General features: G+C 32.7%; 1 protein-coding gene across 1 annotated transcript; it reads right to left on the reverse strand.

Moving 5' to 3' along the window:
• Positions 1-2,768: 2,768 nt before the first annotated feature.
• On the reverse strand, positions 2,769-10,004 carry LOC108688858 (putative zinc metalloproteinase YIL108W). The gene is made up of 5 exons (XM_018195365.1): positions 9,927-10,004; positions 4,844-5,224; positions 3,946-4,380; positions 3,221-3,813; positions 2,769-3,025 (listed from the first exon to the last, which is right to left on the reverse strand). The coding sequence occupies exons 1-5, from the start codon at positions 9,927-9,929 to the stop codon at positions 2,812-2,814; spliced, it is 1,626 nt and encodes a 541-aa protein (XP_018050854.1). The 5' UTR covers positions 9,930-10,004; the 3' UTR covers positions 2,769-2,811.
• Between the last annotated feature and the right edge of the window lie 3,103 nt (positions 10,005-13,107).

The following is a 13,107-nucleotide window of genomic DNA, read 5'->3' on the forward strand; positions in this document are numbered from 1 at the left end:
GATACAGATAAAAAAATATATAAGGTCTTATTTTAAACAGTTAAATGATATCTTGGAAAATATATATGGAAGATACGAAAAAACGTTTCAAACAAAAATTGTATAATTTGAAAGCAAATAATAAATTTTTTAATATATAAAATTATATGACTGTCATTTACATATATTAACTATATAAGCTTACCTCATTAAGGAGAAATAGGTAAAAAAAGTTAAGTCATGTTTCTAATTAACTTTGTATTTTTAATTCAGTACATATAGATTATTTTTGTCAGTTTGCCGGGATTGATGGTACAATATTGTCTCAGTAATTTTTGGTTCACTAGCTTAACTTATTAAAATAATTTAGGATATAATACTGTATATATTATATATGCTTAATCGTTTGAATGTTGAAGATGGTCGTAAAAATCCATGCGAAAAACTCTGTCTAGCGATGCATTCGCACTTCTATTTCATGTCGAAAAATTTATAAGTGTTGTGGTAAGTAAAAATACAATTTACTGTATGTATTTTTAAAATCTATTTATAATTAATTGAAAGAAAACATTTTGATTAATATTTAATTCTAAGAAATCCAGTCGAAATTGATTATCAGCTACTTGTTGATACTTTTCAACAAGAAAGATGAGAAGTATGATCGCGCTGCATAGTAACACTCAAACGATTAATAATATATAAATGCCCTTCTAGTCTAGGCTAGAACTTATGTCAATTGTCTTTTTAAAAATTCTACTTACGTAAGTGTGTTTAATTACATACTCTCTAAAAACTTTTAAGAATGATTTTCATTCTGAAGAGTAAAATCTCACTCTTAAAAATTGAAAATTAAGTCATTCTTTTTCAAGACTGTCTCAATTTTTATTCTTTAGAGTTTAGAATAAGATTCCACTCCAAAGAAATCAAACAACAAGCTGAGGTTATTTATCGCCATTTTGACGTAAAAGTGTCATTAAAGATGTTAAAAAGACGAGTTAAAATAACGATAAATAACGTCAGGTTGCTATTTGGTAATTGAGAGAGTATGTGATAAGATTATTCTATATGAAATATCCGCAACGTATAATTATCAAGCACTTCCAATACCGTATACACTAAATGTATATACTCCTCATTTGTAATACTTATTTGTGCACGTTACGGATATATTATTAATTAATTATTACGTTTTCATTAATAGAGATTGAGACTAGAGCTCGAGGAACGCTAGAGACTATTGTTACAAAATAAATTATTATAGTAGTTCCCTGCATATTCGACAACATGGAAAGAGTTGTACATGAGCAAGATGTGTTATCAAATATTTTATTTGACTACATCATCATACATTGTTATATAAAATCCATATCATCTATATGTCAGTTACATATTTATGGCGCATTCCACATTTCAGGAAGCCATTTAAAAATAAACTGTTTAAGATTTTTTTTAATGAGCATGAAAATATGTTAGTGTATAGATATTGTATAAGATATTGTATAAGACCTTATATTATAAGGTACATATATTATATAATAGTAAAAAAATAAGTATTATATGCCTTGCATTCAAGATGTTGAAAGTAATCGTTTTTCTATTTTAACATTTGTAGATAAAATTACAAAACACAAAATTTTTATACGCATTTTTTAGAATTTTGCCTGTATTTTTAGAAAAACATTAAAGGTACAGAAAAAGTCCTAAAAAATTCCATGTATGTACACATATTAAAATTTTATAATTTTATAATTATAAAACTACAAATGTCACAAAGGAAAAATTTCTTAAAACGATTATCTCAATATCTTAGTACACTTATATTTTTGATATTAAATATTATATGATATGTACACTAACATGTTTTTATACCATTTAAAAAAATGTCAAGTAGTTAATTCTTAGGTGGATCCCTAAAGGAGCGTTTATATTTGCCATAACCATATTCATAATCTATAAAAATTGACCGATCACCTTCGAGTATTCCCTTTTCATAGTGGAGAGAGGAAGATTCAACTGTGATTAATCAATTCTTAGATTAATTGGCATACGGCTACGGGCAACATAAACGCTCCGTACATGGAATGTACAGTAGATAGATACAAGCTTTTATTTGATTCTCAGCTGTACAAATTGTATATTTGTCAAGTATAATTTATAACATAAATACCTAAAAATTCCACTCTGTTATTAAAATTATTTATATGGAATAGAGCGTAATAAAGCATTAAAATAAATTTATTAAATAATGTGATACGAGAGAAAGTTTTTCAAATTTGATGTGCAAATTGCTTTCATTCTAGCCGAAATCGTATTTATATTTTTAGAAGCAAGGGATATATAATGGCAGTATAATACTTTGATTAATAATTTTAAACGAAATGCGATCGCCGTGAGGTTCTAGACGATTATAACTTTTGTTCTCGTATTAAACAGAAACTAGAAGTTTATTTTATATTAAAAAAAATAGAATTAAAAAAAAATTAAACAAAAATTAAATTGTAAATATCTTCGCAGTTTATTTTTCAAATTTTTATTCTCACTTAGTTTGCATATATATATATATATATATATATGTGTGTGTCTAAAAATATTTTTGTCTATGCAGATTTATTAACAAATATAATTAGCGCATGAGATATCAATAAAAAATTAATTTTTCTATACATATTTAATTAAAATACTTAAATAATAGACTTTAAACGAGAAACAAATAAAAAATATAACATCTTTGAATAATTTACAATATATATATTAAGCCAATATTGCTTACGAACTGTAACAATCTTCGCCGGACTAGAAAATAAAATTATGCATCATTGTTTCTGCTGACCTTTAAAAGGCAGTAGGAAGAGGATGTTTGAGCACATTCCCGGTGGAGTCTTCGGCAACGAGGGTAAGAGTGATGAGGCAGTGGGATGGAGGTGGTGGAACTAAAGCTTCCAAAGGTGGTCGTAAGCCAGGAAATTGGCGAGAACCCACAACCATCCCACCCGATGTTTCTCTGAGCTCTATTACTCGTATTCCATATCGTGATCTTACCACATTCCTTATAAAGAAAAATCATAGTTATTAAAAACAGTTATGCTGAAATTTATTTCATTTCATCACTGACATAGAGGCAGAATAATAAATAATTTAAGAAGAAATTAATCGGTCGCGCAAAGGTCGTGAAAAGGTCATTTGAAGTTTAATCATTTATATTGTCACATCAAACGAGAATGTATTATCAATAACAACTCACCTTTTTCCATCGTATTCTATTTCATGATGATGCCTATTGGAACGATTATCCATTTCGCTGTTAAACCAGCGATGATACGCAAGTAATGTTGCACATGATGGACCCCAGAATGTTCGGTCAGGCTGTGAAAGAGGTTCGGAGGCGATCAGACTCTTAGAAAGAGATCTATTAAGCTCAGGACTAGCTGGTGCTGAAAGTCTTCCGGGTAATTGTCTCGAAGTAGACGATGACGCGGGTCTAGATGTTTCCGAAAGCAATCTACCCCTTCGTGGACTTGATAGTACGAGATCTTGCACAGTTACCGTGACACTGAGTGGTCGGCTAAGGGCGACAGTAGTGTGTTGGGGATCTCTTCTAATGGGATTACGATTGAAATCGATTCCAGCTGCGCCTACAAAAACTCTATCGACGTAATCAAATCCTCGACCCATTATTCCCTCTCGAGTATGGCCGAGATCGAAGGTGTGACCAAGTTCGTGTAGAACGGAGCCTAATGTTGTCGCCAAACAGCCGCCGTGCGTGCCACGATAATTACTGTCATCCATAAGCTGCTCAGTGTCAATGACAGTGGCATCCAGGAATCTCGATAATACCTGATAAATTATATGAAAGGCTCTATTTTTTAATATTCTCTTAGAACGCCTCATATGAAAAGTGAATCCACATTGTATACATGGTCTTTTTTTTTGTCATATCAAATTAGTCAATGAGCATCGTCAACTAACCTGAGCCATACACGTAGGCCAAGTGTGAAGACACGCCGAACCGAAGAGCGCTAAGCCACCTCCACCAAGGGCTGCATGGCCTTGTGTTCTCGCCAAGGTATCCTCGTGCGTGCGAGGGCTGGGTGCGCCGCGGTATCTCGTACACGACAAAAACGCTAAGTATTTGCGATCTTTAGATGCCAAGGGACCAGTCATCAGTTCGCGTGCGATCAACTCCCACAATTCTCTTTGCTTCATTGCTCGTGCCTGATCCACGTGAAGCATACTATGCATTACCAGACATTCCGGACCATCCAGATCCCTTTCCAGCTGAAAGGTCTTTCTGCCATAACCAGCCTCTTGAAGCTTTTCAGCTGTCAAGGTTTGTAAAAGTCTGGCACCTAGTCCTATTCTCGTTGCCGCGCTCTCAGGTGATCGATCCTCATTGCGTGGACCCTAAAATGTAAATCAGATCATGACCTGCTGGATGGATGTGAATAATTCGCAAAATTATTATCGTTTCACGAAATTAAGCAATCAAGAGAGAACAATCCAATTCATGCTAGAATAACATAGGCAAGGTTAACACGACGACATTTCATGCAACAGAATAGCGATCGATAGTTGGGGGAGTGCACGCTATGTTCCAAGTAGCTGAATTATGAGTCACGTTTCACTTATCTGCATTATGTTCCTTAAGTATCAATTACAGCTAATCAAAATAATATTCCTGAATATTAAGTCTAATATCGATAAAATTGAAATAATTGAAATGTGCTTATTATAATTTATTATAATAATAATTTTGTGATCTGAGACTTTAAGTAATTATGTAAAAATAATTTCTATGAGAGAGAGAGAGAGAGAGAGAGATTTTGCCAGGAGATTACATACAAGTATAATTTATTGTTGTCGCTACCTGAAAATAACCATCATGACCCGCACAGATGACGTAGACTGGTGTCACCCGCAGCCTGGTGGTTCTCGGTTCATATATGAGAACTAATCTTCTTTTATGCCCGCCCGCCTCGAGTTCTAATTTGTTCGGACCGCGTGCCAGATCTATCAGGACACGGAACTGACCAGCGATGATCGGCCATTCTGAGGTCACATTCTTGTGACCCCGAACGGTAATGTAATTGCATAGCGCAGGTGCACGACCTCTTATCAGGGCCAAGCTGTAAGTCAAGGTTTCACCGTCCACTAAGTTGCGTATCGTGATGCCTTCCGGGTTACCGTTCACCGCGAAGGTGCGATGACGATAATGATTGTCCGCCAATGTCGCAACATCCGCAAGCACCTTAAATATATACGAGCAAATATTTCATATTTGTACTTTCGAGACTGAATACTTCTTGTGCAACGCCAAGAAGACGAATAAAGATGTTTGTTGTTATAATTTTTAAGAAATTCTTACCTTTTGTTACTTTCTAAATTCTTTGAAGTGAAATCTCTCTAAAGAATGAAAATTGAGCCAGTCTTGAAAAAGAGTTACTCAATTTTCAATCTTTTACGGTGAATCTCATTCTTTGATCACAAAAAATAATTTGTTTTAGATCCATTTCTATCAATGCAATTTAACTTTAATGTCGATTTAATTTACTCTTTATTTTTTTGTAATTATTAGAACTAGAAGAAAATAAATTAATCTATATTAAAGAACATAATATAACATAACACGGATAATCACAAAAATATACTATCGACGCAAAATGAAATCCATCGTCCCTTAATCTTAATCCGATTAAATTTCCTAAGGGATACAATGATAAACATATTTTAAAAGCATCGAGATTTTATCGGCTGTAATAGCTTTTCTATCGTATATAAACTCAAAGGTTTATTAAGGTATTATAGTAAACTCCTGTGTAGAACAAAGATTTCTATTATTGGACTATATAGGGTAAGAGATGAGACCACGTACGACATTACATTTTAAATAATATTCGTACTTTATTGTTTCAATGATATTTTAGTTAATATCGCAATTTTATAGAATATGGCAATTTTATAGAATGATTAAAAAGGAATATTATAAAAAAAAGATTACCATACTGTGAAAAGTTCTTTTAACGTTTATTGATATATGAGATATTCTTATAAATATCTTTATTTCGTCTACTTTCATCAATGTATATTAATTTCAATCTCGATTTAATTTTACTTTATTAACTTTACTTTATCAACTTTTTATCATTTTTAGTTTTGATAAAATTAAGATAAAAAATAAATAAAACTGAGAGTTAAATTAATCTACACAAGCATCTCTCTCTGCCACAATAATCTTAAGTATGTACAAAAGTATCGTTCAGTTTGTGACTTGTTTTGTAAGAAAACTTAAGTTTTGTCGTTAGCTTCGATAAGCTAAAAAACAATACTTCGTTTTACGTTACATTCAGAACTCTTTTGAAAATAGCAGCTTAATCTTCCAGTAAAGAAAAACAGATCGATATCAATTCTCGAGCGGTCACTCTACAAATACTCAAATACGAAATAAACAAGAAATTTCATTTCCTGGTTTTAATTACTGCGGAAAAGTATTCGTATATGATTTGTATATTTTACTAATGTCCATTTCTATTAATATTTATAAATTAATTTTAATCTTGATTTAACTTAATCATTATCTTTTTTTAATTTTTAAAACTAGAAAGGAAAAAAATAAATTAAACCCAGATTACGTTGATCTACTTGTATAGATGGACATAAATCAATACATCCGCATAAGCGGATGCACTAGAACGGCCGTGTATTCTACTGAAGAACTGATAATGATATCCTATATTTTCAATATTTATATTGTACATCTAACACAAAAAAAAATTAGCGTAGCCAAAATGACATCAACATTAATCAGTTTTTTTGGGATAAGATTTACATAATAAACTCTAAAAATTTTCGACCCAATTTATATTTTTATCCGCAAGTAAAAATCAAAATAATAAGCATTGTTATATTTGTCTACTATTGAGATACAAAAATTTGCGAGTTTCGATATATTTTTCGAAAATATTGTCAGAGATGTATTTGAATAATATATATGAACATAGATATACAAAATGTTCTATTTTATTTTAAATAGTCAATTTTGTTCGACATTATTGATAATACATACAAAAAAATTGTTTCAAATGAAGATGGAATGGTATCGAAAGAGATTTTTGATGACATATTTTTTCTAGATGAAAATTTTAAAGAGAGACAACGGTTATCTCCACTTTTTACAATGAAATTATATAATTTTTTTCATATAACATGATTCTAATTATTTTTCATATAAAAGTACTAAAGTACAAATATAAAAAAAATCAATTGTTTAATAGATATTTTATATTATATTCTGCCAAATTTTTACATAAAATATAAAATATTTCATAATCTATCTGTTTTTTCTACTTGTTTTTATATCTTGATATTATTACATACAAAATAATAAGAAAAATCGATTGTGTGCAAAGAAAAAACACATTACAATTTGCACATATGTAATTTGTACATTTTTTTAAAGCAACAATATATTTTTTTTTACTCCAATTGATTCTTCTCGTTTTTCTGGGCATTAAAACATTAAAGTATAATTACAAAAAAATTATTAATTTATGAAATATTTTATTTTTATATTCAAACTTTATTAAAATAAAGTATAAAATACTTTATAAACTATTGATTTCCATGATATCTCCATCTTAGTATTCTTATATGCAGAATAATTAGAGGAAATATTATGTAAAACATTATATAAGTTTATTTTAAAAAGTAGAAGAAATCTTCATTTAAAATATCCCTTTATTGATTATCAATAATCAGAAATTAGAGAAAGAGAGAAAAATTAATTATTTAAAATAAAATAGAACATCTGTATAAAGAATATATGTATTTTACTGAACATGACAGAGTTAAATACAAAAATCATGATATCGTGAAATCAATGTTTGTTAGTTTTTAACGAGAAAATTCGTTCTTCTCTCCATGATATTTCGATTATAATTTTCAGATTGAATATGATTTATGCGACGCAATTATAGCGATGGGCTAATATTGTCGCGGATTAACTTTTTCAAGCATTTATGTATCTGTGTATGTATGCGTGTGTGCGTGCGTGCGTGTGTGTGTGTGCGCGCGCGCGCGTGTGTATGTGTACAGGGTGATCTATTTAAATCGATCATCTGAAATATCTCACTTATTTGTGATGATATGATTGGATTTTTCTTTTTGATAGAGGCATCAAAATATGAAGGTCATCTCCATTTTTTAAAATGGAATTGTATAATTTTTTTCTTACATAATATGACTCCTTTAATTATTCTGTAAAAATATTAAAATAGTAATATCAACTAATAGTTTATGAGATATTTTATATACTTATTTTGGCATATACTGATATAAAATGTTAAATAACTATCAACTTTTTTTATAATCGTTCCTTAATACTTTTACTGAACAGAATAATGAGATGAATCAATTGATGGAAAGAAAACATATAATTGCTTATTTAAAAAATTCCATTTTGCTTATTATTATTTTTCATATTTTTTAAATGCAATTATGTGTTTTTCTTACCCCAATTGATTCATCTTATTATTTTGTACATAATAGTATTAAGATATGATTATCAGAAAATAGTTTACGAATGATTTAATATTTTATGTCAATATATGCCGGAATAAAGTATAAAATATCTCATAAATTATTGGTTTTCTGATATTTCTACCTTAATACTTTTAAATGAAGAATAATTAAAAGAATCATATTGTGTAAAAAAATTATACAATTCTATTTAAAAAAGGAGATGATCTTCATATCCTATACCTAGAAAAAAGAACAATATGAATAAAATACGTTCCTCTCGAAACCGTTACACTTTCATTTGAAACATTTTTTTATATCATCAAAAATAAGCGAGATATTTCAGATAATCGATTTAAATGGACCACCCTGTATACATATAACGCGCTGGAAATAAGATTTCAGTCGCAATGCAAGGTTGTCCAACATTCGCGCGCAGCATACAAATCGGACGGAATGAAAAAAAAATGAAGTTGACGTTATATAATGTACTAAAGACGGCACACACAAAAAAAATTTAAGCAATAAGACATAAACAGTAAGCAAATCAACATTTTATATTTACTACAATTTACATTATTGCTTTACAGTTTCTATTGTGATTAGCTGATTCACCTATTGTTTTCTCTTTTGTTTTAGTTAATTTTTAAAATTATTAAAAAAAAATTTTTTTTGTGTGCTATATAACCTTAAGAAACCGTGCGCGACAGGCTTTCCCGTCACGTGCTGCGATCACGCGGTAAATTTCGTAAACGTGAGACTAACGCATTTAACGCTTAGATGACCCGATCCTCCCCTCCTTCCTGACATTAGAGTGCGTCGCATTAAGTCGGGGGCGGAAGCCGCGTTTTCACATCACGCCTTCTCTATTACTCTCTATCACGAATCCCAAAAAGATCATCCTTTTCTTCCATTTGACTAAAGCGATTTCCGTTACATGCGGCTAACCAGTCGCGAGTAAAGCAGAGCTGTGTTCCGTTTCAGGTATAATGTGCATGATGTATCATATTATCCTTATTTGACACTCGACGAAAGACAAGGATAAAATGATATATTCTCATATTATGCGTGAAACGGAACGCAATCCAGATGACAGGCAGCAGATGACAGGCAGCAGACGACACGCTGCCGCAGCTGCGGCACGTCTGTTGCAGTCACGCGACCTCCTTATGACGTATGACGTACGTGGTCACACGACGCGCGCGATATTCCGCGAAGATTGTGTACGAAAATACAAGATTCCAAGAAAAACCCTGAGACTCCCCATTACGTTTTCTTTTACATGACTATCCTGCGGGGGGGGGGAGGAGGGCTGTACACGAGGACTTTCCGGTTCTCATTCTATAGAATTTCTCTAACACCGGTCGGTTTCGGTAATTCGAGATGAATAACAATGTAACGCGACACTCAATGGGTTCGCCGCTCGTTCAACTTACCATTTTGTTGGTAGCAAGAAACAAGATTAAAGATCGTCGTCAATGGCGTTGCCGCAAACAGAGCCGACCGGACCGGCTTCGAACATGCGGAGATAAAGACTGTGGCGCCTGGCGACGAGTGGCGGGTTGCGGTACTATACGGCGCCGCCGCGCCGCAGCGACGCTGCAGACGCCCGCGTCCTCGTTGTGTCCTTGCGTTTCTCTCTCTTTCTCTCAAATGCCGCCGGGTGGTCCTTCCCTCGACCGGCACTTTCGCATGGAACCGTTTTTCCATCCCCGTCCTTAGCTTACTGCGTCACCGCGATGTATGTATTGTACATATGTATGTACAATATATATCGACATGCCGCGTGTACGACTGCAAAATGTGACGCGAACTAGGCTGCAAGATGCACATTGCATTGCCGACTCCGCGCTTCTTTTATTTACTTATAAAAACAAACAAACAAGCCAGCCCTTATTCGGCAGTTTTATCAAATAACCGCCTCGTTGCTTTGTTGTTGTTGTTGTTTTTTAATTCTCTAATATCAAAGAGCACGGTCTCGTAATTTCCCTGACGTCTACTTTGCGCGATCAGCGACATATTCGCGTCAGTTTGATAGAATTCTATTCATTTTATCATTTATTTAACTCAGGAGTAATCATTATGGATGTTTATATCTCAGCAGCAAAAAAATAAAGATCAATTTTCTTTACTGATTAAGAATTTATAAAAAAAAATCTATATTTTTTATTTCTCTTCCTTTTTTTTTTAGAAAGTACAATATTCACGGATTATGATGTAATTGTCATAATATTAATAAATTATAAAACAGTCAATATATCAATAATTTGTAATTAATAATAGACTTTTAATTGGAATATAAAATATCATCCCAAGTAATTGATACGTAAAAAAGAACTAACTGTAACTATTCCTGGATTAATTAGAGCAAAATTCAACTTATTGTAACAGCTATATATTGTAATCGCTATTTATTATAACATTTATATATACTTTTTTATACATATTTTTATATATATTTACAATATATACATATATTTTAATATACAGTTTTTGCACATCATGATAATTCACATATTTTTCGTATCATAAATTACGTTAAATTATATAAAAATACGTCAACAGAATTTCACCCCGAATTCTTACAATTGAATTGTAAATTTAGAACATGAGCGTATCTAGAGCGCAAAAATATAGCAGACAATTATTTAAATCCAAGAAATGATTTAAACGTCATTTGTTCTATTTGATCATAATTTCTTTAAACAGAATAAATTTTGATTTTAAAAAATAATGATTAAATCAAAGAAATCAAAGAAATTTTTTCTTTAACTGTACAACAAAAAAACATTTCTTTAAATCGAAGAAACCTTTTTTCTGGGTGAACGCACTGGTCTATCATATCAGAGGGTTCGACCCTGGGAAAGAAAAAAAAAATTTACACTCGTATCTCCTTTCGGAAAAGGTTGGCAACCTCTCGAGAATGTCCTTGCCCATTTCCCAAAAAGAAACACCTCTCGAAAAATCCGCCGTTTGGAATCGGCATTAAAACTGTAAGTCTTGTATACTTATGGCAATTGAATAATCAGCGTGCACACCACAAACAATATGAGAGAGATAAACACAGGCAAAAAATCTATAAAAGTCTAAAAATATAAGAAGAAGAAGAAAAATTGTAAATCTAAGGTTTTGTTTTGTAGGTAAGATTTTGTTTTTTCTGAATTGTATTAGGTGTACAACTTTGCTTCCGCCGTTTTCCTATAGATGGCTTTAGCGGTAAGTGGTGGTCAAAATAAATAGATTATAGACGTCATACAATAAACTTAGGCATCTGTCAATATAACCCCATAGAAACATTTGTGTCTGCATCATAAAGTTATTCTCGATTGAAAATGTCAGTTTACGAGCCAAATTCTCGTCATTTGCGGGAGGTTTTAATTTTTTGCTTCAATATGAAGAAATCTGCGGCTGAGGCTCATCGAATGCTCTCAAATACTTATGGTGAGGCTGCTATTAGTGAAAGAACGTGTCGTGAGTGCTTTCAACGCTTCAAGAACGGTGATTTTGACGTCCAAGGTCATGCTCTGTATTTGGTGGGATCAGCTCGGCGTAGTGTATTATGAACTGTTAAACCGACTGAAACAATCACAGACGATCGGTATCGAACGCAATTGATGCGTTTGAGCCGAGCATTGAAAGACAAACGGCCGCAATACAACGAGAGACACGGTAAAGGGATTTTGCAGCATGACAATGCTCGACCCCATGTTGCGAAAGTGGTCAAGACATACTTGGAAACGTTGAAATGGGAAGTCCTACCCCACCCGCCGTATTCTCCAGACGTTGCTCCCTCTGACTATCACTTGTTTCGATGGCACACGGCCTGGCTGACCAGCACTTCCGGTCTTATGAAGAAATAAAAAATTGGATCGATTCGTGGATAGCCTCAAAAGATGACAAAAGATGAAAGTTTTTTCGACGCGGAATTCGTACACTATCCGAAAGATGGGAGAAAGTAGTGGCCCGCGATGGACAATACTTTGAATCATAAATGTATAACCAGTTTTTTACAATAAAGCCTCGAATTTCGGAAAAAAAACGGCGGAAGCAAAGTTGTACACCTAATAATTAGTGTTTGTATTGTTTTTATCTTCCTTTCGGCATAATTACAAATATGTACCTAGCAACCCAGAAGATAGCTCGTCATTTTTCATACGAATCCAGGAAGGATGCCATGACCACGAATCCCCCAAGATATATCGCAGCTTACGATTTACAGTGACTGGCGGAAGCGCTTTTATTTTTCAAATCTTGACAGCGAATCATATGTTGATCGTGCCTCTTTTATAAATTGCACGGATGGAGATATGTGAGAGTAGCTTCTCTGGCACAAGAAATTTTTCACGCGTTTGAATTACCTTCGGTTATGATTTACGATATCGTACTTGACGAGAAGTTAGCTAATATGTTTACGGCAATAAATGGAACATACGTCCGTACTTCCGATCATGCAAGATTATTCACGTGCGATTGGACGCCTACCAACCCAAAAATTGGATGCCTACCAACCCGAAGATTGGACCTACTAATTTCCAGCGGGAAATTGACTCGTATTGAAGATCGTTTTTCATCAGTACTTTTGCATTTTTGACCGTTATAACTCATTTTATTTGTTCC

This window comes from Atta colombica, unplaced genomic scaffold, assembly GCF_001594045.1.
Source record: "Atta colombica isolate Treedump-2 unplaced genomic scaffold, Acol1.0 scaffold243, whole genome shotgun sequence".
Lineage (NCBI taxonomy): Eukaryota > Metazoa > Arthropoda > Insecta > Hymenoptera > Formicidae > Atta > Atta colombica.